Source organism: Pavona decussata, unplaced genomic scaffold (genome assembly GCF_977016875.1).
Source record: "Pavona decussata unplaced genomic scaffold, jaPavDecu1.1 SCAFFOLD_348, whole genome shotgun sequence".
NCBI classification, from domain to species: domain Eukaryota; kingdom Metazoa; phylum Cnidaria; class Anthozoa; order Scleractinia; family Agariciidae; genus Pavona; species Pavona decussata.
In genome coordinates this window covers 302,501-324,677 of record NW_028145732.1, presented here as the reverse complement: position 1 = coordinate 324,677, position 22,177 = coordinate 302,501, and the positions used below count along the sequence as shown (strand labels likewise).

Here is a 22,177-nt window from a genome sequence, read left to right as displayed (position 1 = left end):
TAAACGAGAGAGTGGTTCAGCCAGGCCTGAGAGCATCAGGGGAGGGAATTCAGTGTCCCAACAAACAGAGAACTGGAACACAATCTTCCTATATTATAGATCTTGATGAGGAAATTGATAAATACCGTGACCTGGTGACAAAAATCAAGATCATATAAAGAAATTAAAACTCTCGATGATTATTGATTCACTAAGACCCATTCCCAAAGGATCGGAAGAGAAACTTAAAAAAGATTTGTAGTTTATCACTTTCGCGTAACGTAACGTGGGCTGCCTGTGCTTTTCTCGCTTTCTTGTCGTTCGCATGATATACTTACATTTCTGATTGGTTCAGATTGTGATTACGTATGACATCCGTTTGATGCGATTGGCCAGGAATAAATTCGTTGGTTTTACTTTTACAAGATACGTTTTCTTTGTGTTCTTTTGTTTGTTTTGAAACCCCCATTGTGAGAAAGAAAACTATACTAAAAAGGTCGGTGAAGACAAGGCACAAGACACTTGACATATCATGTTTCTCTGCACTATGCACATATTTCTCTGCAATATGTTGACCTACAGCAGAGCGTTTTTCGGATATAAATTGATTTGTTGTGAGCTGGTTGCTACGCGACGAGGTTAACACTTTCTTCCCAAGGTCATTATGTACACATTAAACTGAACTTTAAGACTGAATTATTAAACACTTTTGCACATGTACAAGGAATAGAAATGTGATGCCAACTGTTCTCTTACACATTGAAGGTAAGGTATCGACGTACTTAACGACTTCTGTTTTTCTGGTTTGCCGAACGCAATCGCTTTCTTGTTTTTATTTGCTTTAAGTATCTTCTAAATTTCTATCACTCTAATTTGAGAGTCTGTCAATTTCCAAGAGACGTCAGCACTGCATGTTGCCAAGATCGACTGAACTAATTGCTGAAGCAAGCGAATTTCGTAATTTTCCAAACGTTGACCGGTTCGGCTGGAACGTAACAAACAAACGGTGAAACAACCAACTCATGCAGACATCGCAATAGGTTTGACTTTGTGAAATATGTATGCCACTAAAATTTTGAAATTATACCAATACGACTGAGCGTGGCTTTTCTCCAAGTCGACTATAAATAAAATATAGGAGTCTGTAGCGGCTGTAACTTCCTGCAATAATTATCCATTTATCCTATGGAAATTCACTCTTTTCTCATATGAACGTTTAATACGTACGCTGCACATTTTTGTTTTGGTTTTCTTCCATGCCGAAATTTCTCTTAAGGGTATCATTTTTCTGTCATTTCTCTCTCTTTTGTTAATGTTTTGTTGGGCGGTGTGGGATTTTGTTAAGGAAAATAGTACGTGACATCTCCCTTGCAAATCGCCATCATAGCTTTAACGAAATTAAAGTTAGTGCACGTAGATAAGTAAAAAGCCAACTGACATCTCAGATCATGCACAAGGCTTTACTTTCTGTCAAAAGCAACAAAAAATAAGTCAAGTACGTCACGCACGCTACCTGGAGAGACCGAATTAAAAACAAAATGATGCTCAAAAGTAGCTTTGCTGATGGTTCAGCGGGGATCTGAATAATTTCTGTCTGCTCATAACCTTATCTATAAACTAGAGTCAGAAAAAACTGTATGAAGCAAGAATTTCTTTGAATTGAGGTTTCCTATTAAGAAAATGGTTCTCATACTAAATTTTCTTATATTTTAAAATACAGAAGGATAATTACTCTTAAGCCAGTGGCGTTGAAGGGACGTCGTTAAGAAAGTTCATTTGCACTATCCTATTAAAAACATGATGCACTTAATAACGTTCAGTCGAGTGAAGAATAGATTATGTTCGCCATAAAACCTTTAAGCGTAGTGCGAGGAGTGTGATTAAAGAGTCGGCGTGTATGTTACCGACACGTTCAAAACAAGAGTGGCTTCGATTGATCGTTTTCCAACATAAAAATACAAAAAGTGCTTCTTTGAAGTTACCGGAAAACAAAATGCGTCTTTACTATGCTGCGACATCAAAAGTTTGCATAACACGTCTTTTAAATTTTGTATAAAACGAGAAGTTGCCAGCTATACTGTTATCTCTTTTTCCAGAATCGAATACGGCTACACAAAATTATGATAATTATCAAGAACTTCTACACGCCAGGAGCTAAAAGCATCTATTCATTTTCAAACAATTCAAAAAGATACCTTTTCCTTGAAAACTGAGGTGTTAAAATGGATAAGGCAAAAATAGATGATTTTTGTTATTGTTTTTTCCGTGGGAAAAATCAGTAGGGAAGTAATTACAAACAGCTTTCATCTTTATTACTCTTAGAAAGTAATAAAGCCACCTTTTTGCGGCACAAAAAGTGTAAAAAAAATAAACTTCCCATCAACAGCTTCAATTTGCGGGGTCACGTATTATTTCGACCGTGACTGGAAAAGAGTTCAATTTCGTTTTCTTGTAAACATAGTTAATTGAGGGACTGGTTTTAATACCTTGCCCTGAAAACAACGGTGTTGTAAGTCTAAAAGGTTTTCGGAGTCTACTACAACTCTTCATGAATGTCGATTGCTGTTTAAACAGATGTAGAATTAGTAGACTCCACATATATATCTGTAGTCACGATGTACGCGGTGAATTGTCAAACAACTGTTAATCTCTCTCAGCAATTTGTAATATCGGCACTGAATGTTTAGTAATGCACAAACCTCAAAAGTCCAACTAAACCATGCATCTGAATGCAATGGTCACATAACACAGCTCTGCGGTATATGGAAGGTGCTTCACTGGCACCTCACGCTCTATATCCAACCGCTGACCAAAAGATCGTAGGCTCTGGAGACAAGGATGCACGCTCTATGGGTGCCACCACCCAAGAGATAGGGTTGTGCGCATGCGTGAAGAGGTACTGGCCATACCGCTGAGCTGTGTATTGTGAGCATTTCACTCAAATGTTTTTTTATTACGCAAAAATCATTGGCGTTACCCCCCAGCCATTTAATGCTTATTCAGTTTTCTTAAAACCGAGCTGATCCCAAGGTCATTATAGACCTTATTCCAAAATGGCTACTATTTTAATATTTTTTTGTTGGTATTTAAATTAGCTCTTCTTGCCTCGTTCTTAAGCTCAAAAATCAAAATAATATTTTACCTTGAACGAGGCAAGAAGGGCTAATTTGATTGCGAACAAAAGAATATTAAAATGGAAGCCATTTTGGAATATGGTTTATACCCTTTTTATGATCTTCTTTTGCATTATTAACGGCTTGCTATTTTTCTCTGTTCTAAACTGTTTAGTAAATACCCAATACTTCAGCTATGGGCTGTGCTGCATCTCAGCACGTAAAGAAAAGACCCTCGATTTATCCTAAGGTGTCAAGCAAAGCTGTTTCACTGCCAGTTTCCGATGCACACAAAAACATCTTGAGGGCATCTTGGAAAAGTCTGGAAGAAGAAAAATACGTGTTTGGAAGGAACATATTTGTCAGGTAACAAGTTCAGTTTTCCAAAGAACAATATTACTTTTAGTAAATGAATCAATACTACAATGATGTAGCATCCATAAACTGCTTTTTATCCTGTATATAGTTATTTATTGATTGATTGATTGATTGATTGATTGATTGATTGATTGATTGATTGATTGATTGATTTATTTATTTATTTATTTATTTTTATCGTGGCATGCCTGTAAACTAGCCAGTGCAGTTTTTGAACTAAACCGTATAACTGGGCGCTTGTTTTCCCACGTTAAATAAAGTTCAGAATTACGGCATTTTTAGTCAGAAAATGCACCGGTCGGATAAGGGAGGGGGGTGGGGGATTGATGGAAAAGGCGATTGTTAAACGGGGACCGAAACAAATTAGGATAAAAACTTATTTTCGTCTAGAGAGCAAGTCAACCCCCGAATCCTATTTTTATGCAGGTCTTTTCTTTTCTTTTGAAACACGTAACATTAATTGTTGTATATACATCATGCTAATGTTTATCATTCTGTAATTGTTTTAAAGATTTAGTCAAGGCATTCAATGATCTGTAAAAGAAAGCAAAAGAACTCTCAATTCTCAAAAATGCAACGTCGAATGTCTTTTTATTCACAAACTCACCGTCTGATCCCGTCCGTCTTACGAAGTCTCTCAGCATTCGGAGACGCGGAAATAAAATTAAATTATACATCTTAGATCTCCTTTCTATCTCATTTCAATAATGCCATGAAGACGTCGAAACAATGTTGTACTTTTGAAAACTGTACAGTAAGGACGGTGCCTACTTTTGCTACAACGCATACGCTCTGCGCATCTCAAGTAAGTCCTAGAGGCTCGGATTTCTTTAGGACACTGCCTACTAATTCAAAGGTAGTTTTTGCACAGTTTTTGAATATGAGGGAAAAGAAGATCTTAGCAAGTGTTATTGAAATCCGAAAAGAAAAGTGGGGATAACCGCGCATTTTCAGAGATAATTAAGTTAAAATTGGAGAAAAATTCCATACATTGTTACTGTATTTTAGCGCTTTTTACAAATATTGTTGATTAATTTTCTTTGAAAAATGCGGGGTTTTCCGCAATTTTTTTTCTTCTTTCCAAGATTTTTACCCGTATATTCATAAACCACGCAAAAATACCTTGGAACTAGTAGGCACCGTCCGTAATAATACTTTTGTTCTTCACTTCTTGCAGACTTCTGCAACTGAATCCAGATCTACAAGATACGTTTCCTTCGTTTAAAGGAGTTTCGCTGGATGAGCTTATGAACTCTCGCTCCTTATTCTTGCACTCCAAGCGTTTGATGGGGGCAGTAGAAAACGCTATTTCTTCGCTAGACGATGGGCAAGATTTCATTGATTATCTTAAGACCCTGGGTGAAAGACATAGCGCAATCACAATCACTGAAAAGCATTTTAAGGTGAGTTAAATAATAATAATAATAATAATAATAATAATAATAAATAATAATAAAAAGATTTATATAGCGCCATGTCCATGGCTCATGGCGCTTTACAATGAGATAGTATTCAAACAAAAATCACATTAAAAATTTACACCAGTGATAATAAAATCTAATCTGATCTTATCTAATCTAATCTAATCTAATCTAAACTAATCTAATCTAATCTAATCTAATCTAATCTAATCTAATCTAATCTAATCTAATCTAATCTAATCTAATTCAATCTAATCTAATTTAGTCTAATCTAATCTAATCTAATCATAATCTAATCAAATATAAGCTAATCTTTGGCTCAAAACCTAGAATAAAAACACAAATGTGAAATAAAGAGCTAAGATAAAAGCTTCTTTTTCTGCTTCTCGTTTTCTCAAATATCATCATCATCATCATTACCATCACCATCATCATCATCATCATTATCTTTATGTAAACACTGTATCAAAATCATTTACATGTACAAGAAAAAACATGGTCTTCCTGTGAGCTGTGGTAATTAAAATAACTTAAAACAACAGTTACAATGTTTATAAAATATACCCGAAACTTTACTGAAAACATTTCTGTTATTTAGTAAGTACGATTCATGTAAAAGTTCTAAAGCTACTCTGAGCTCTTGCTTCGACAGGGATGTTGCTCCAGAAGACAAATCCTTTTTAATGAAGGCTACAGTTAGCAATCCCCAAATTAGATTTAGGAATGTGCAAATTAATTAATGATTTTTTCAAAGTGTAGGAATAGACATCTGATATTGGTGATAAATAACATTTCTTACGCTTGTGCTTGTGAACACGCTATTGCATTCTGGGCCATGTTTTTTTTATGCTCGTGCTCGTTGCAAAAGTGTGTTTTATCGTTTGTCGGTGGATTTGAGTATCGTCTTAAAACGTACAGCATCTTGAACAAACCTGACTTTTTTTAATTTGTCAGGTCATGGAAAAAGCCCTAATTTTAGCATTAAAAGACATTCTTGGTGAGGACTGCACTGAAGAAGTCTCAAACGCTTGGAGAGATTTATTCCAGTTTATGACTGGAACCATGATGGCGGGAAAGGAGCAAGCAAAAGAAAATCAAAACTTACTTTAACTTAAACTTTAATGTTTTACATTGACAACAAAGGGAAAATTAAGTGTATTGAGAAAACCCTAAACAGGAAGTACTTCCCCAAATGTGGTGTTACCTAGATTAATTAGTAAATGACATCAAAAGTTGACATTACAAACATCTAAATTATCACATAAATTATACATACTGTTGATAAAGTTAAGATTAACCTAGACTAAAATTTAAATTCAAATGCTGTCTGATAAAACCAATAGCTCATGGCTTCAGTAATCTGCAGAAGCATCCTTCTTGTGCAAATAAGATTTCAGACCTTTCCTAAAGTCAGTAAGAGAGTCAATTTTTCTTAAACAAAATGGTAATTCATTCCAGGTTTTAGCTACCCTCTAAAATATGAAAATTTTAAAATATCGGTTCTCGCGTATCTAGTCTTAAAAGAATAATTTACGTGTCTAAGATTTTATGTGGAGCTTTCAGCAGGTTTAAGGTATTTGGTGAGGTCCAGATTAACTGTACCTGTCATACACTTGAAGAGTGTACTGACTTAATTCACAAATTGGCCAGTAACTAACTTCAAAGACCACGAAACGGATTTGTAAAATAATGCGAACAGAATTCAATTCTTTCATAGTTAAGAATTATTATGTGAAGTTATGCTGGCCACTCTATGATCTGAAGTTGAGTCCGGATAGTTGTAGAATTATTGACCTGGGCCAGATTCACTAACTCCTCCTGCTTTAAGTCCACCTAAGGTTTATTGCAGGTAGATAGTTTTAATTTGATGATGAAAATAACGGGTAGAATCATATTTACAACGTTTTGGTGTCCTCATGACACCATCATCAGGTCAAAATATAATATTCAACAGATAACAAGAATATTAATGTTCAAGTTTAAGCTAGCGTTTATACTCACTAGCTGCATAAACGTAGACGTAAGAATAAACGCTGGGAGGCATAAGAAAAAGGAAAATTGTTTGGTCCTTTACACTTACGCTTACCCACTTTAAATATTCTTGTGGATTATGTGCCAGGCGCGTTCTTTTACTTGGACATAAGCTAATACGAACAAGCATAACCTTTGTGCAGGGAAGAGAGGGGAAGTCATCACTGAAAAACTTTTTATGGCCATTAGAAAACTAAAAGAAAAATTCTAAACTTGCAGCCAGGATTCATGACTAAAATGTGTAACTGTGATAGTTTGACACTGGCTTAAAAAACGATAAAGCAACGTTTTGTAAAAACACTGAAATTATAAGATTGAAACTAGGTTGGAAAGACTACATTTGTACTGCTATTACATTTTATACTATTAGATTCACGTCCATTTTTCCTATGTAACTGCAATAGTCTCTGAACTAATAGTTGCTTTACGATGATGCTGAGAGATCAGTTCCAAAAATGTCAGGAGAGCATTTGTCAAATCTTGACCTCTACCGTGGTCTGCAGACGACATCCCGAGCCGTCAGACGGCCAGCTTAAGCGTGCGTTGTGGACTCCCGCGCGTGGACACCGGTAGAGAGAGAGACCTTCATCCACGCAAATGGGCCTGCTTACAAAAGACACCGGTGTTGTGGACCCTGGCCAACAAGAGGTATCGATGAATGATCGACGAATCAGATGGCCCATAGTCAAAGCCCAGCTGAGGTCACCACAATAGCAGCCCAAGTAACTGGTGATTACTGTTAAGAATGTTCTATAATTGCATTTTGCAAGGCAAGGCAGAATGGAAAAATCACATTTAACATTAAAAATCATTTAAACAGGCGCCCTTTAACATCAATTTCGTTATGAAATTAAACAGCTCTTTCCAGGCCTCTATGACTTGGCTTGTGCAGTTGGATTGAAGCATATCCTGCAAGGTCCACAGAAGGGCTTCACCTACAACCTGATAAACAAACAAACAAAGAACAAAAAAAGTTCATCTCAACCATGCACATGTTACAGTTTGATTTACTTTTGACAACCAATGAGTTGTTTAATCTGCAGTGACGTGTAAACAAATGGACACTGAAGAAACCACAACAACAACAACAACAATTTATTTATTTATTTATTTACAGAAAATAATATACATATTATACTGACCCGCAAATCTGAGCCACGCTAGTCGAGGCGGGGAAGTCTTAAACCTGTATTATTACGTTATACACTGCCATATTTTTTACAATATTTATAAAAAGAGCAAAAGGGAAATAAAAAGAAGGGAAAGAAATGAAAAGTGTAGATTGTTGTAGTACGAAAAGTGTAGAAAAGGGTAACAGGAAACGGCATGTATCAATTAGATACTTTTTATCTTATGGTGTTTAAGTTTTAGAGTTATTGCATCAAAGTCATCATCGATCAGTTTAGCTATCTGTACACAAAATTAATTACCTCTCCTCTGTTTTCTTATGTTTCTCAGCTTCAGTTTGACAGTTTACAGATTTGACGGTACAGGGGAATGGCCCCGAGGGTACTTTCCTATGTGAGCTATATATAGAGCACTGCGCTGGCATCCCTTTCAAGCCTGAATTTTTTTCAGGCTTTCTTTTCGCAACTGCTTAAGTTGCGTTACAACTGCGAGGATCTTTCGATATGTAAGCTATATTAAAAGGTATGTGCAGCCAAAAGATTTTGGTCTGAAAGTCTGAAAATATGTATGGATTTTATAGAAACGGGTATGGATTATAGACGGTCCAGAAGCCCGTTTCTCGAAACTCCCGGTAACTAACCGGGCCCGATAAGTATATTTTTAAATGTTATTTTCGCCGATTACACAGTGATTACAGACATGATACTTGGCCAATGTTTTCATAAAATTGTAAGATTTAAAAATCTAGTATTCAAAGCTAACAAAAATTGACTTCTGTTTAGAAACAGTTTATTACCAAAGACACTTATCGGGCCCGATAAGTTACCGGTCTTTCGAGAAACGGGCCCCAGGTCTGATAATGGGTACCGAAAAATTACATATTTTGGTCTGAAATAGAAGAACCGAGCCGAACACCCCCAACAAAAATTCCGAGGACTATCCCGCTCCCCTTCCCCAGAGGAATGGCTAATTTAGGTGATTCTCTTTTCTTTTCTTTTTTTTATTTTATAATGGCAATCCAATTAGCTACCCAAAGCTGGTTTACAGGCATTCCACTCAGAAATAACGGAAACAAATAATAAAATTAAACATAACAGGTTTCAAAAAATCCCAACTGGCAGGCTAGCTATATACAAGCGTGGCCAAGGACGGGGCTTGAACCCGGGGACTCCGGATTTCAAGTCCAGTGCGCTAAATCGTTGGACCACGCCGCCTCCTAAAAATTGAGTTGCCTTCTCCCTCGAAATTGAGTTGCCGCCTCCCTTGAAATAAAAGTCGGATAAAATTTCTAGAAACTCCGAGATTGTTCACTGTAATGTGTGGTAAATAGTTCCCCAATGCTAGCGACCAGTTATCTTTGGTGTGAGTAAGTAATAAATGGAATGCATTTAGCACAACATTGAATTGAACAGTTTTAATCGCTGAGAATGGTTTAGCAAAAAGTAGTAAAAGATAGGTTATTTCTATCAATATTTAAATCTTTAATAAAACCGGGTCCCGCCAAGACATAATAAATTAGGGACCTTCAGATCAGAGTACGAGTACGAGATTGAGTACGAATACGACTTTTATATTTCAAATCAGTCACATCCCCAGAACTGTTGCCCATTTCCCGTTGTTTACCAGCACACAAGGAGACCTCAAAAACAGGATTGGTGTGACCATCGGTTACCCAAACCAAGAAAACCAGATCTGAAACGTCGTACTCGTACTCAATCTGGTACTCGTAATCAAATCTGATGAACCCTTCATATCACTGAGTAAAGATGCACAATACAATTCAATAGATAAAGATGCCAGCCACTAAGTCGTGTTGACAGGAGGCTAACATTGAGTTTTCTGACAGAATCAGAAACAGATCAAAATCAACAAACAATACTCAGAAAGGTGATCTGATTCTCGGACTGGCAAATGATGCGAGGATTGGCCCAGAACTGAAACCCGGAGAAACATTATCCCAGACCACGCTTGTCAAATAATGATCGTCCCCGACATAGTTTGTCGTTACAAGCTCCGATGCAGACCGAATGCAAACCACAATAAACTTATTTACCTTAAAATGCTCCTCATTGATGGACCATGGCTGGTGTCTTCGACCCAGTTTCGTAAGAGTCTCAATTAAGACTTCGGCGTCATCTAAAGAGCAGATAGTTTGTTCTACAGCGGCCATGACTCGTTTGGCGTGAAGATACAGCGAACGCGAGTTCATCATTTCATCAAGGGTGACACCTTTGAATGACGGGAAGGTGTCTTGGATATTGGGATGTGTCTGGAAGAGTCTAAAAGTAAAGAAATGGTCGTTACTACTTAGCTACTTAGTTGTTTTTTTTTTTGTAATTTTGGCCGTCTACTTTTCCAAAGTCAAAGTTTGCAATCTCCCTCGACATCTAATTGTGCAGAAAATTCTTTATGGAGCCCTCTATTACAACAAAAACACCAACACTCTAATAGTCGATCGTCATTTAGTTATATAACCCCATCCAGGGACGTAGCTACCCGCTGTACACACAGACCTATACAGGACCACCTTGTACAGCAAACGAAAAGGACCAGAGGAAAGGTATATTTAACTACCTTTAATTTCAAACATAAGGATACAGATGTTAGAACCATCATAACGAAGAGTACCACAGGAATATTTTGCTCAGTAGCTTTGATTCATGTAACACAACGCCTCCAAAATATTTCTGATGGTTCGACTGATAGGGCTATTTACTCTGACGAAGGGCTAACGCTCGAGGCGCCAGCTCTCGACTGATATCTTTACAGTGATCAAATTACCTTATCAACTCTGGATAAAAGTAAACATTCGTTTCCCCTCCCCTCCCATGCACCCCCCCGCCCCACACCATACACACACACACACCTGCACAGCACCACAGTTTTTTTAGAAACTAACCCCCCCCCCCCCCCTAACAAGGTTATATGGGTTTGACTTACTTCATAAACATTGCTTTTCCCGCCTCTATTTTAACTGGTTCAACAAGTTCCCAGGACTCTCGTAAGGTGTCCTTAGTCTTGCGTGAGAAAGGAATGGGGACGGTTCTAAAATCTTGCGTAGAGGGAAGCGCATTTTTCAAGGAAGTAAGATGATGAAACGAAGCAGAGCATCCCATCGCCAAAGGTCCCGGAGATCACATTCGTGTCCTGAAAAGAAGAAAATGAAAGACATGAAGTAATTTGCTTAAAGGACCGTTTATTAATAAGCAGGAAATCAGGTAGGGGGCGGGATAGCTAGAAAGTAACGTGACAACGAGAATCATAATTAACATCCGCCTGTCCTCAATAAACACAAAGAGAAATGTATATCCTCTCCCCCTTCCCCCACCATGAATAAAATTCAGAGAAAAGCTGACAACCTCCAAAAATAAATTTTGCTCCATGTCACTAATTCAATTCATTCAAGGCCTCTTCATGAACGTTTAGGAATCAGTCTGCATGTAGTTCAGGTAATATCAAAATATAGTGATTATGGTAACCACTACCGCTGAAGACTAAACGTCAGAGCAACTAACAAAAAAATTTTCTCAAACACTTATAGAGTAACATTTTCTCTCTGCTTACCTGTATTTCCTTTGAAAAAGCTATTTCTGTCAATAAACACGGTCTGTTCTTTTCGAATGATCTCCTCAGTGCGACAGTAAGTCTAATCGTAGTAAACAGGATTTCATCCAGCCGATTTTTTGGCCGCCTTTGCCTTTCAGAAAATTCTAGCGCTGGCCTTACATCGCATTTAATCGTAACTTTTTAAGCCTTCCGAAAACAAAGTGTTATGAATGTTGGAGAATTAACATTTTATACAAGAAAACTGCAGATGTTCTTCACAATTATTATGTGTAATCGTTTGAGGCCGAGTAGAATTAAGGATTAATTTTGACACGTATATTCAAAATGAAAATTAATCTTCACACGTATATTCAAAAATGAAAATTAATCCTTAAATTTACTCGGCCTCGTGCGATTACGTGTTTATAACACAGAGGGCAAAATTTTCTTAACACCATCGATTTTTAGGAATAAGATTAGAGGAGAAAGGAGAAGCCTTTCTGTAAAGCATTGCAGCCATAAGTATTAAAACATGAAGAAACTTCTTCGTAATGTTTTAAAACAGCTTTTAATTAATTCAGTTTATTATTGAAAACATGTTTATGCCCATGAATAGCAAAGAGAACTGGGCAAACGGAAGAGCAACTGAACAAACCAGAAACGCAAACTAACACGCAAGCGAAAGAACGAGCGAACGAACAACCGGATGAGCAAACGGATATAGGCGAATGAACAAATTAACGATCAAACGGTCCATCGAGTGCTCCTCGGTGAAAACGAACGAACGAAAAACCGAGTGAACGAACTAGCGCGAAAACCAGATGAACAGCTGAACGAGCGCCGAGTGGAAAGCTGTTTTGTTTGCAGCCATAAGACGCGTTTAAAAGGATCGATTTTTTTATATTTTAATGAAAGCTTAAAAGAGCATATCCTTTTTTTAATGAATGAGAAACGAGGTGGCTTTAGTCATTCTTATTGCTTTAATGCTAAGTAAATAATTATAATCTTATGCACGTATTTTAGTGAGCTCATCGAAAAGGAAAATAGCATAGATTGACAAAAGCAAAAAAGAAAAGATTCGTCTGCTCAGAAGGTCTGTCATTCTCGTCAGGGGCACAGTGAACAGACCCGGTAGAGAGTTCAAGAAAGGCTAAACAATGAAAAACGCAAGAAGAAAGAAATGTAAACGTAATGTCGACGGAGAAGCTGCGCACACGTTTCAAACTGCGGCACTGCAGCTGGCCCTACGTGCCGGAACTTACAACTTTACTTTTAGGAATAAGATAAGAGGAGAAAGAAGAAGTCTTTCTCTATAGCATTACAGCCATAAGTATTGAAAAAAGAAACTTCCTCGTAATGTTTAAATACAGCTTTTAGTTAATTTAGTTTAACTGTTTATAACATGTTTATGCCTTTGAATAGCAAGGAGACTCGGCTGGACAAAAGGAAGAGGAACTGAACAAACCAGAAACACAAACGAACGAGCAAGCGAAAGAACGAGCGAACGAGTGGCCGAATGACCGAGTTAACGATCAAACGGTCCATGGAGTGCCCACCGGTGAAAACCAACGAAAGAAAAACCGAGTGAACGAACTGGCGAAACCAGACGAACAGCTGAACGACTAAGTGGACAGCTCTTTTGTTTGCAGCAATAAGCCGCGTTTAAAAGGTTCGATTTTCTTATATTTTAATGCAAACTTAAAGCACAGGCTTTAATTCTAAGTTAAGTAAAGGATGATAATCTTATGCGCGTATTTTAGTGAGCTCACCAGTAGGAAACTAAGAAACGGCACAGATCCGGTAGAGAGTTCAAGAAATGCTAAACAGTGAAAAACGAACGAAGGAAGAAATGAAATAACTTCAGGGTGAATCTCTCTGGCCACACGTTTCAACTTGCGGCGCCGCAGCCCGCACTGCGTGCTAATGAACTGACAACTATCATTGTATGTAGTCTTAGGTTTCAGTAAATTGATAAAAATAATGATTATTTGTACCTGAAAAGTCCGGTTCATGGAGTTTAGAGTTTCTACTTCAGTTAACCGGTGCAGTTCAGACGGACGAAGCGTACCAATTCGCCATCTGATGCAGCTTGAGCGAGATTACGTCCTAAATTATAAGATCAGTTGACTTGAAAATACAAAATTTTGTAACAAGAAACTAAAGTGTTGGGAAAAACGGTTTAAAGTTGTAAAGAAATGAGCTAAAGTTTGAAACCGTCGGCGGCATAAACAGTTCAAAATAAGAGACGGCCAATATCGGTGCCAAATGATATGCTTGATATTTGATCGATACTAATTAAGAAACTGTGTGAGCCGCGTAGCACCCATATGATGCGATAGAAATGGAATGAAATTATTATTATCATCATCATCATCATCATCATCATCATCATTATTATTATTATTATTATTATTATTATTATTACTACTACATTCCATTTCTATCACATTACAAGGGTGCTACGGGGCTCACACAGTTTGTAGTACTTGAAAGAAAAAATCCCCATTGCGGCGAATTAAATACCTCAATTTCCACGACCAGCTCCCAGAGCGCTGGTGATCTAATCCAGAGGTCGTGATCGTAGGTTTAATTCCCGCCGAGGTCAAAGATGTTTTTTTTTACCTCAGCCAACCAAATTTCCTTCACACGGCTGGCAAGACCGGGAAACTAGTAGGACAGTAGTCCTCAAGGCCCTAAATAACAATTTCATTCCATTTCTATCGATACTGAGGTTTGAGCCTTGAAAAACATTGATACACTCTGTTTTTTTTTATAAGAACGTCTAATTTTGGAGCTGAGGCAAAACGTTCTTATATTTTTTGGCGATTTGAGCCTGAAAACGTTCTTAAATTACATGGTATACAGTACATGTATTTCAGTGAATCAATGAGGACGTGATCAGGAAACCTAACAAAGTGCATTGCCTGCTGAGATATGGTATCAAGAACTGCTGATTATGACAAACGGAGATGTGGGTCACCATTGTTAATGTTATACAAAACATGGTTAATTTACATTTGTTACCCTTATTTTATATACAGATTAGCAAAATAAAAACGCTCTTAATCGACTCTCAGCCTGAGGAATGTTCTTAATACGTTCTTAAAATTTTGGTTTATCTCAGCCTCGACGTTCTTATATAAAAAAGGTGCTTACAAAAAAGCAGAGCGTACTTGCGCAAAATATCGGCTATTTGGATCCCTTTCATTTCCCTTTTCATTTGACCGCTCACTTGAATATTTGAAGGCTGTTTTAGTGCGGAAAACCAATATTTTCTTCCGTTTGTATATGTGCTGTTGCACTGAGCTCGAAGGAAGTATCACAAAATTAAAGTTGAAACACTGTTGCTAGGGTAGTATGCTTTTGCTTGATGTTTATGGACCATAAAAGGGGGTTTTAGAGTGTAGGTGATATTGTTTTCCATATCGATATCAACACCGATATTATCACGTTATCTCCAATACTTTTGTGTGATGTTAAACATCACACAAAAGTGTTGGCGATAAAGTGATAATATCGGTGTTGATATCGATATGGAAAACAATGACAAATATCGGTAATTAGTATATACCACACAAGTGAATAGTACTTTTTGCGCGCGCTGATTGGCTAGCTCGGAGGTGATTAGCCAAGTACCGTTTCGCCACGGTCACTAAAGAGGACTTTATTTAGATAAACGAGGCAGCTGTTACCAAAAATACAAAACTGGCAACAAAGTTTAGATTGACGGCATTAAATGGTAACTTATTTAATCTTTCCAACCTCGTATTCTAAGGCGAAAAATGAAACCACAATGCCTTGTTTACGAAAACTGCCAAGGACTAGACAAATTTCACACAACAATTGAAGAAATGACACCTTAGCAACTAAATAAGTGTCTCGAAAAGTTTTAATTGTTCGCAAGAAAGCGAGACGGAACTTTCTTCAACAAGAAATCGCTTACCGCGCGGGGCGCGAGATTTTAAAATTTCCCACCATTTGTCGGTATACTGTCAAAGATAACGGAATTTTTTTGGCCCGCTAGTTGTTCAGCTTGCCTGGTACTGATACTAAAACAATTATTCACCTCAGTGTCGGTGAAAGTGATGGATATTCAGACCTCGCCGCTTCGCTGCTCGGTAAATATCCATCACTATTCACCTCCACTTCGGTGAATAAATCGTAAATATCGTACTCACATCGTATCGATTTGAAAAAACTGGTGTCGGACCACCCTTAGTTATCAGGCTCAAACGGCATCGTCATGAATCTAGTGCCCAGATCGTCACGCTTTTTAGGAGATGATATGATATACGGTAGCACGCTAACTATTTCTTTCTTGGCTCAGTAAATGAAAATCGATTTTAAAACGTAAGATTATATGCTGAACTTGGAACGGAAATGCAAAGTGTCTTAGGCATGCGCATATGCATTAGTTCGCAAGTCATGCCAAGAAACTAAAGAAATTAACGCAATGAAGAAGCTCGAGAGTAGCAAAGTTTAAAAGTTTAAGAAAACGACAGAAGTTTTGACTTCGACAACTCTTCTGTCATCCTCAGTTTAAGTACAAAGTTGAATTTATAATAAGTACATATTAATGAGAAAAAAAACTGTGACAGAATAATTAAAGAATACGTGACAATGTGTGACTAGAAAGAGAGTTTTCAATTTACATAGTGCAATTGTTGGTTTTAAAGTAGGTTATTCCCACTGGATATGAATAGCTTCTTTTATCTTGAGCTCAAAATTGGTGGAAGCATGATCTAGAATATTAAAACAATTAGGCGAACACGAATTATGGCATTGTTTGGAATCTTGTAAGTGTTTGAATACGTGAACCAGTGGCCGTATCAGTGGCTAAGTGCTCACGTAGGTGTGCGAAAAATGCCAGGCGGTTTCGCCGACGTCAGACATTACAGCCCGCGCACAAAAATTTGTATACAAAACACGAACACACCATTAGATACTTATATTTTTATATCATGTACACATGATTGTAATTAGTTTTAACATTTACCTATTTATATATTTCTCTGTAAAATACGCAATTCAGTCTAATGACTGCGGTGTATTTGTGAATAAACAGTCTATTCTATTCTATTCCATTCTTCCATTCTATTCATTCTATTCTCCGAACGGAGCCCGCTTGGGATAGGGTCTTTCACGCCAAACATCTTGCCGACATTAAGGACAAAAGGACTTATTTTATTTCTAAGTTATTACATTAGCATTTGTATATACTTGTTATAAATTCAACTTTGTACTTTATTTTATAAAATATTTGAGATAGTAGGCGCGTTCTCATTGGTCGATAGGTGTGTTTAGATGAGAGTATGTAAACACGGTTGTGACGTCATGCTTTCTGTGTCTCCCGGCACAATTTGAAAACATTTCAAAGCTTTTGCAAGACTCGTAAAGTAATTTGAATTACAACAGTTAAGGAAATGGTTAAAAAGTTCCCAAAATTTTGATCGGGGTTTGCCTATCTCCTCCCAACTGAACCCGAGGGAAATAAAGCAAAAGAAAGAAGAACCACAGCGCTTTGCCTGCCTCGCCAGACGACCTCGTCGAGGGAGCTCAACTGAAGACGACACAAAAAGCAAGAAATACGCAGTAAACATTTTTCAAGGTAATTTTTGCATCTGAGTACCACAATAAAATTCCCTAAAAGACATTCTTTATTCAAAAAAATACACGAAAACGAACAAAAAACTATATGCTACGGACTATAAATGTTTCAAATCAAACTTTGTACGGCCGGTTGCAGTGTTTTGGCTGTCAAATTTGTATAATAATAATCTACTGCTACGATTACTATTACCAGCAACAACTTCACAGTCTGGATCCGCTGCCTGTGCTATGATTCCTAAACAGCAAAACTTCACAAGGCACGATTAGCGACTCGACTTCTCGGCCATCTCAGGCTGCCACATCGGGCAAGTTCACGTAACTTTCAAGAGCGACCATGCACAGTGACATTCATTTTCAGCTTAAATAAACTCCTCATCTTGAAGTTCTTTCCTTACACAATCGTATATTTTGAACATTTCTTCTAGTTTTCACCGAATGTTCGATATTTTACTGTAAGATTTACGAGAATTCAAAGCTGAAATCGCCGTCATCCACACTTGCTTAAATTTAAACTGAAGATGACAGAAGAGCTGTGGAAACATGTTTTCAAAAATCAAAACTATTGTGGTTTTTCTTAAACTTTTAACCTGTAGCTTAGTTTAAAATATATATCAAATTTAAATTCCTGAAAGTTCTAGAACTTAAGTGTGAGAAACAACGAATGCATAACAAACCGGCAAATAACTAATTTATCCTCATTAAAAATTTAGATTTTTGTAAAGCAATTAGAAAATTGGTACCTAGAAGCTAACAATGCTACTGTAAGTTATAAACGGTCCATGAAGGGCCTTCCCAGATCCATGTCTTAATCCATCAGGCAAGAACACAGTCAAAAACACAGTAATCACTACAAGGAGTTCTGGTGCAATCCAATTCTTTTACATCTCGTATGAAACAGGATTAATTGCGTTGCTCCTCCGTTTGCCCTCCTTCTATTCATGGCCATAAACATGTTATAAACAATTAAATTCAGTAAATTAATTAAAAACAGTGCGAAAACGTTTCTTCATGTTTTCACAACCATCGAGGCACTTCGTAAAACAACCAGCCCCGGAGTAAAAACACTTCAACAAATTACCTGTTTCTTAGCGCACAAAACAGACAAAACGGGAAAAGTTTCAATTGTTATATACATGCAGTTAACTAAAAACGATTAAACCAAATGTCATACATCAATTGATTCACCTGCGCTGTGAAGCTTTCTACCGCTTGAATATCACATGAACACAGATCGATAAAAATAACAAACGGTGGGTCCAAAGAAAGAACTTGTAGAATAATTGAATTGGACCTGCTCTTTCCTCCATCGAAAGGGTACTGTCGTGTTTGGTTATCGTTCGTGGGAAGAAGCCGTAACGAGGTGAACGCTCTAGGTCGCCATGCATGCTTTCAGTTATTCAACCAGACAAATCCGATCCATGTTTTTAGCTTTTGACACAAATAATCTTTTGTTGTTTCTTGTAAGACACAAAAATTTACCTTCAGGAATTTCCTTTATAGCTGTAGCACTTGATTTTCATGTATTTTTAGCACACACAACACGGCTTTAAAAGTCAAACAAAGAACCCGAAAGAACTTGCTCTTGTTGAGCATAAAATGAAGAAATCAACTATTAAAATGTGGAAATAGCGTGCTCAGCCAATCAGGACCGAGTATTCTCGCCGTTCGACCAGTCAGGAGTGAGTAATTTTGCCCTCGCCGGAGAGAAAAATTAAGATAAATGCTAGACGTTTTGTCTTGGGAGAAAACATCTGGTAAAATTGATCACGTTCTGCAATCTATTGATCAATGAAAATGGCCCGATGCAGGTCGCGTCAACCATTTTTGAGCGACTTTTCAAATCTTTGCTTTGTGCGCGCGTAGGCGCAAGCCTTACAAAAATTCTGTCTTGACACTTCTGTCCTTCTGTGAAAGTGGTTTCTTATATCGATTAAATTTGATGTTTCATTAAACTGCGACAAGTTCGTAAACTGAAAACAAAAAAATTTCTAAAGTGTTGTTTCTGCTCAAAGTTTTGTGAAAATATTTGCTTGGCAATCTGACGCGTACAACGAACTTGTATGTGCAATACAGCGAGCGCACCTCTGACACCGTTTTAGCTTTGTTCTTCTTCTTCCCAGAAACTTTAAAACATTGATGGTGACACATTGATCTTGAAAATCCATCTCGGGCAATTCGTGAGCAAAGAGTTTTTTTTTTTTTTTTTGCTACAAATGTTGAGCGTGCGTAGTTGTGCTATGTGTCACACATGAAAACAGATTTTACATTGATGTTACCTAGATGTTCTCCATCCTCGTCCCCAGAGCCGCCTGGCCCTCTTAACCGCCAGAGTTCGGGAAGATCTGGGTACGAGATTAAATGCCTCCTGTTTTTTTTTTTTTTCTACCAATCAGCTTTCAGTCGAGAAAAACAGATATGAATCACATGAAGTTTGCTGTGACAGCCGTCAAATAGGGGTACCAGTGGTTAATTAATTGGATTGCTCCAACATATTTTTATCGGCTACACCACAATTAGATCAAATCTAAATATAATACATAAATTTGATGAGAAGCTCAGGTCTAGAAATTAAATGAACAATTTTCTTCAAACAGACCGGCAGACACACTGAAATAACCACTAAAGCTGGCAATGGACGAAATCTTTTCTTACGTATCTCATGATCATGGCTAATAACGGCCTTGTTTGCCGTCATATGCTTCGACAGACGGCAGATAACACAATATGTACTCACTAGGTTGTGTCAAATGTTTGTTAAACTGAGGCCTATTTAATTTATTTTCGTCAGATTCGTGTAATTACTCGACTGAGTTTCAGTTTGGAAAGGTTTCAATTAAGGAAAAAACTATGGACGAATGAGACCCGGGTAAGAAGCCAAGTCGTCGTAAATCGTTGTTGTTTTGTTTAGATACTCGGCCGGCAGAGTCAAGTTGACAGTGCATTGACATTGTGGAGCAGATGTCGAAAAGGCTTGTGTCACAATATTCTTAAGCGTCGGAAAGACACTGACAAAATTGCATTTATTTGGAAGCTAAAAATTAGATCCTTCACGTTTTCGTAAACCGTTGTTCCTCTATTCGAGTCAACTGAAATACTGTTTCTCATCAGTGATCACCAACTCACCAACACTGCAGTCTAAAGTAAAATGGAGACGTTCCTTTTGTAATTCCGCGCGTATGGTCAAATCAAATCAAGTGAACTGGGCTGCTAATTTACCAAATTATTCGAGTTTGCTTGCTGCTATAACAAACAAATCTGCCGTGTTTGCAAACTCCGAACTGAAATAACCTACTCTGAAGATAAAAAAAAATTATGAAGGCGGACGGAAGCCAGAGGTATAAAAAATAACATGTGAGATCAATTTTTTTGCACTTGAAAGTGCAGGTTTCAACCGATTTGTCGCAAAATAGTAAACGACTCAAAACTGTCTGACAAAACTGTGAAAAATCTAAAATAGCTTACAGTTGTGATAACTCACCAGTGTATGATTGGGGAAGCCAGGTTTGTACACACTGAGCATAAAGCGCGACTTGCAAAGGCGGCGTGAAATTTGATTAGAAAGTGTTCCTACCGAATGACACTAATTTAAGGAATTGCATATAGCTCTCAGTAATTATAAAAGATATTACAGGGTATTATGATGACAAGTAAGTAAAATATTTTCCCTTTTTTGTAGGACAGCCGCCATAATATTTGTAAAACAAAAGGGTTTTTCTTTTTTTAATCATTGTGGCAACTTCCTTTGATATTGATAATTTACTTTTGTCCAACAAAGACAAAAATTGTATTTAACTGTAGTATTGACAGTCTCAATCACCACCATACGAGTGATAAAGAAAACTGATTGAAAGCAGTAATAGATTAAAACAGTGTCATTTTTCAAACATGACCCTCAATTACAGTAGTGTCACCCTGTGAGCGGAGCCTCTAATGACAAGACACACTCTGCTAGGCTCAAAAATCCTGTCAAATTAAATAAATTCCATAAAATCTGAAAACTGAACGTATTAAACATCCCAAACAGTGATGCAACTGAACGGTGTGATCAAATTTTTCCATTCATTTGTCTGAAAAACCCTGTCGAAGCCCGCTCGACTAAAAGTGACTACATCTTTCACGTTTTGTTAAAATCATGATAAGAAAATTTCAATTTTTCAGGGTTACGATTTACGGAAACTGTTTGACACAAAATTGTGTCAACTTTGCCTTACAAACACTGGATTCCGTGTCATGTTTGCACAAGCTATAAAATGACGGATTTTATCAAGAAAAGCTTTCAACTCGGGGATGGAAGTTGACGGTAAAAATTGAAGGTTTTTTTTTTTTTTTTTTCATTATATATGGAATTAATGGGGTTATCTTCTACTTTACAAATAACAACTAATTAAAAAACAGCATGGTAACTAAGGGAGCTTGAAAGAGATAAGACGACGGCTGACATTGAAAATTAAATTCAGATTCGAATTTAGCCGTCGTAAAGAAATTCTTCAGTTTTCTTCGTCAACATGTCAGCTTAAAATTTCGTAACACCAGAAAACTAATTCCTTTCGTTTTCGAAGCAGCAAATATGCCGTGAAAAATGCGGCGGAAAAATGGCGACGAGCAACTTAAATTTTAAAGCATTCGAGCAGGTCAATCTGTGTTAGCTTACACAAATATGTCTTTAAAAGGGCATAAAACGATCTGGGAAGACAGGAGCCAACATTTGAAGTATTTTGCTTAAATGTTCTTTTGGATGCTCCCGTATGTTAATAATCAGTATGAGGGAAGCAACAGTAGCATAAGCTGTGTGGACTATTTGTTAATTACTCGGTGGGACTGGAAGCGCAGGCGGGAGGGCCAGTATATCCGACCATGGGTGGTCTAAATGATTGATTGCCAGATTGAACGACTGACTAAGGATTGAAAGATAGACAGGCTAACTGACTAACTGACTGACTGAATGACTGACTGACTGACTCAGTGACTGAC

General features: G+C 37.4%; 3 protein-coding genes across 8 annotated transcripts in view; 2 read left to right on the top strand and 1 right to left on the bottom strand.

The window, feature by feature from the left end:
* The first annotated feature begins 698 nt into the window (after positions 1-698).
* On the top strand, positions 699-6,877 carry LOC146453149 (globin C, coelomic-like). The gene is made up of 4 exons (XM_085096982.1): positions 699-744; positions 3,268-3,458; positions 4,648-4,873; positions 5,846-6,877. Exons 2-4 carry the CDS (start codon positions 3,289-3,291, stop codon positions 5,999-6,001), a joined length of 552 nt encoding a protein of 183 aa, XP_084953108.1. The 5' UTR covers positions 699-744; positions 3,268-3,288; the 3' UTR covers positions 6,002-6,877.
* Positions 6,878-7,700: 823 nt separating this feature from the next.
* On the bottom strand, positions 7,701-20,785 carry LOC146453148 (neuroglobin-like). Of its 6 annotated transcripts, XM_085096983.1 has the most exons (5): positions 13,811-14,006; positions 13,591-13,702; positions 10,991-11,197; positions 10,104-10,329; positions 7,701-7,864 (listed from the first exon to the last, which is right to left on the bottom strand). In XM_085096983.1, exons 3-5 carry the CDS (start codon positions 11,164-11,166, stop codon positions 7,724-7,726), a joined length of 543 nt encoding a protein of 180 aa, XP_084953109.1. In that variant the 5' UTR covers positions 11,167-11,197; positions 13,591-13,702; positions 13,811-14,006; the 3' UTR covers positions 7,701-7,723. The 6 variants fall into 6 exon arrangements, with proteins under 6 accessions (XP_084953109.1, XP_084953112.1, XP_084953111.1 ...); XM_085096986.1 differs by lacking the exons at positions 13,591-13,702; positions 13,811-14,006 and adding an exon at positions 20,685-20,785; XM_085096985.1 differs by lacking the exons at positions 13,591-13,702; positions 13,811-14,006 and adding an exon at positions 18,686-18,791.
* LOC146453147 (serine/threonine-protein kinase Nek2-like) overlaps positions 12,255-22,177 on the top strand; it is a 21,114-nt gene continuing 11,191 nt past the window's right edge. Inside the window, exon 1 of the mRNA XM_085096979.1 lies at positions 12,255-13,265. The gene's annotated coding sequence lies outside the window, so the exon portion shown is untranslated. The remainder of the gene's footprint in view (positions 13,266-22,177) is intronic.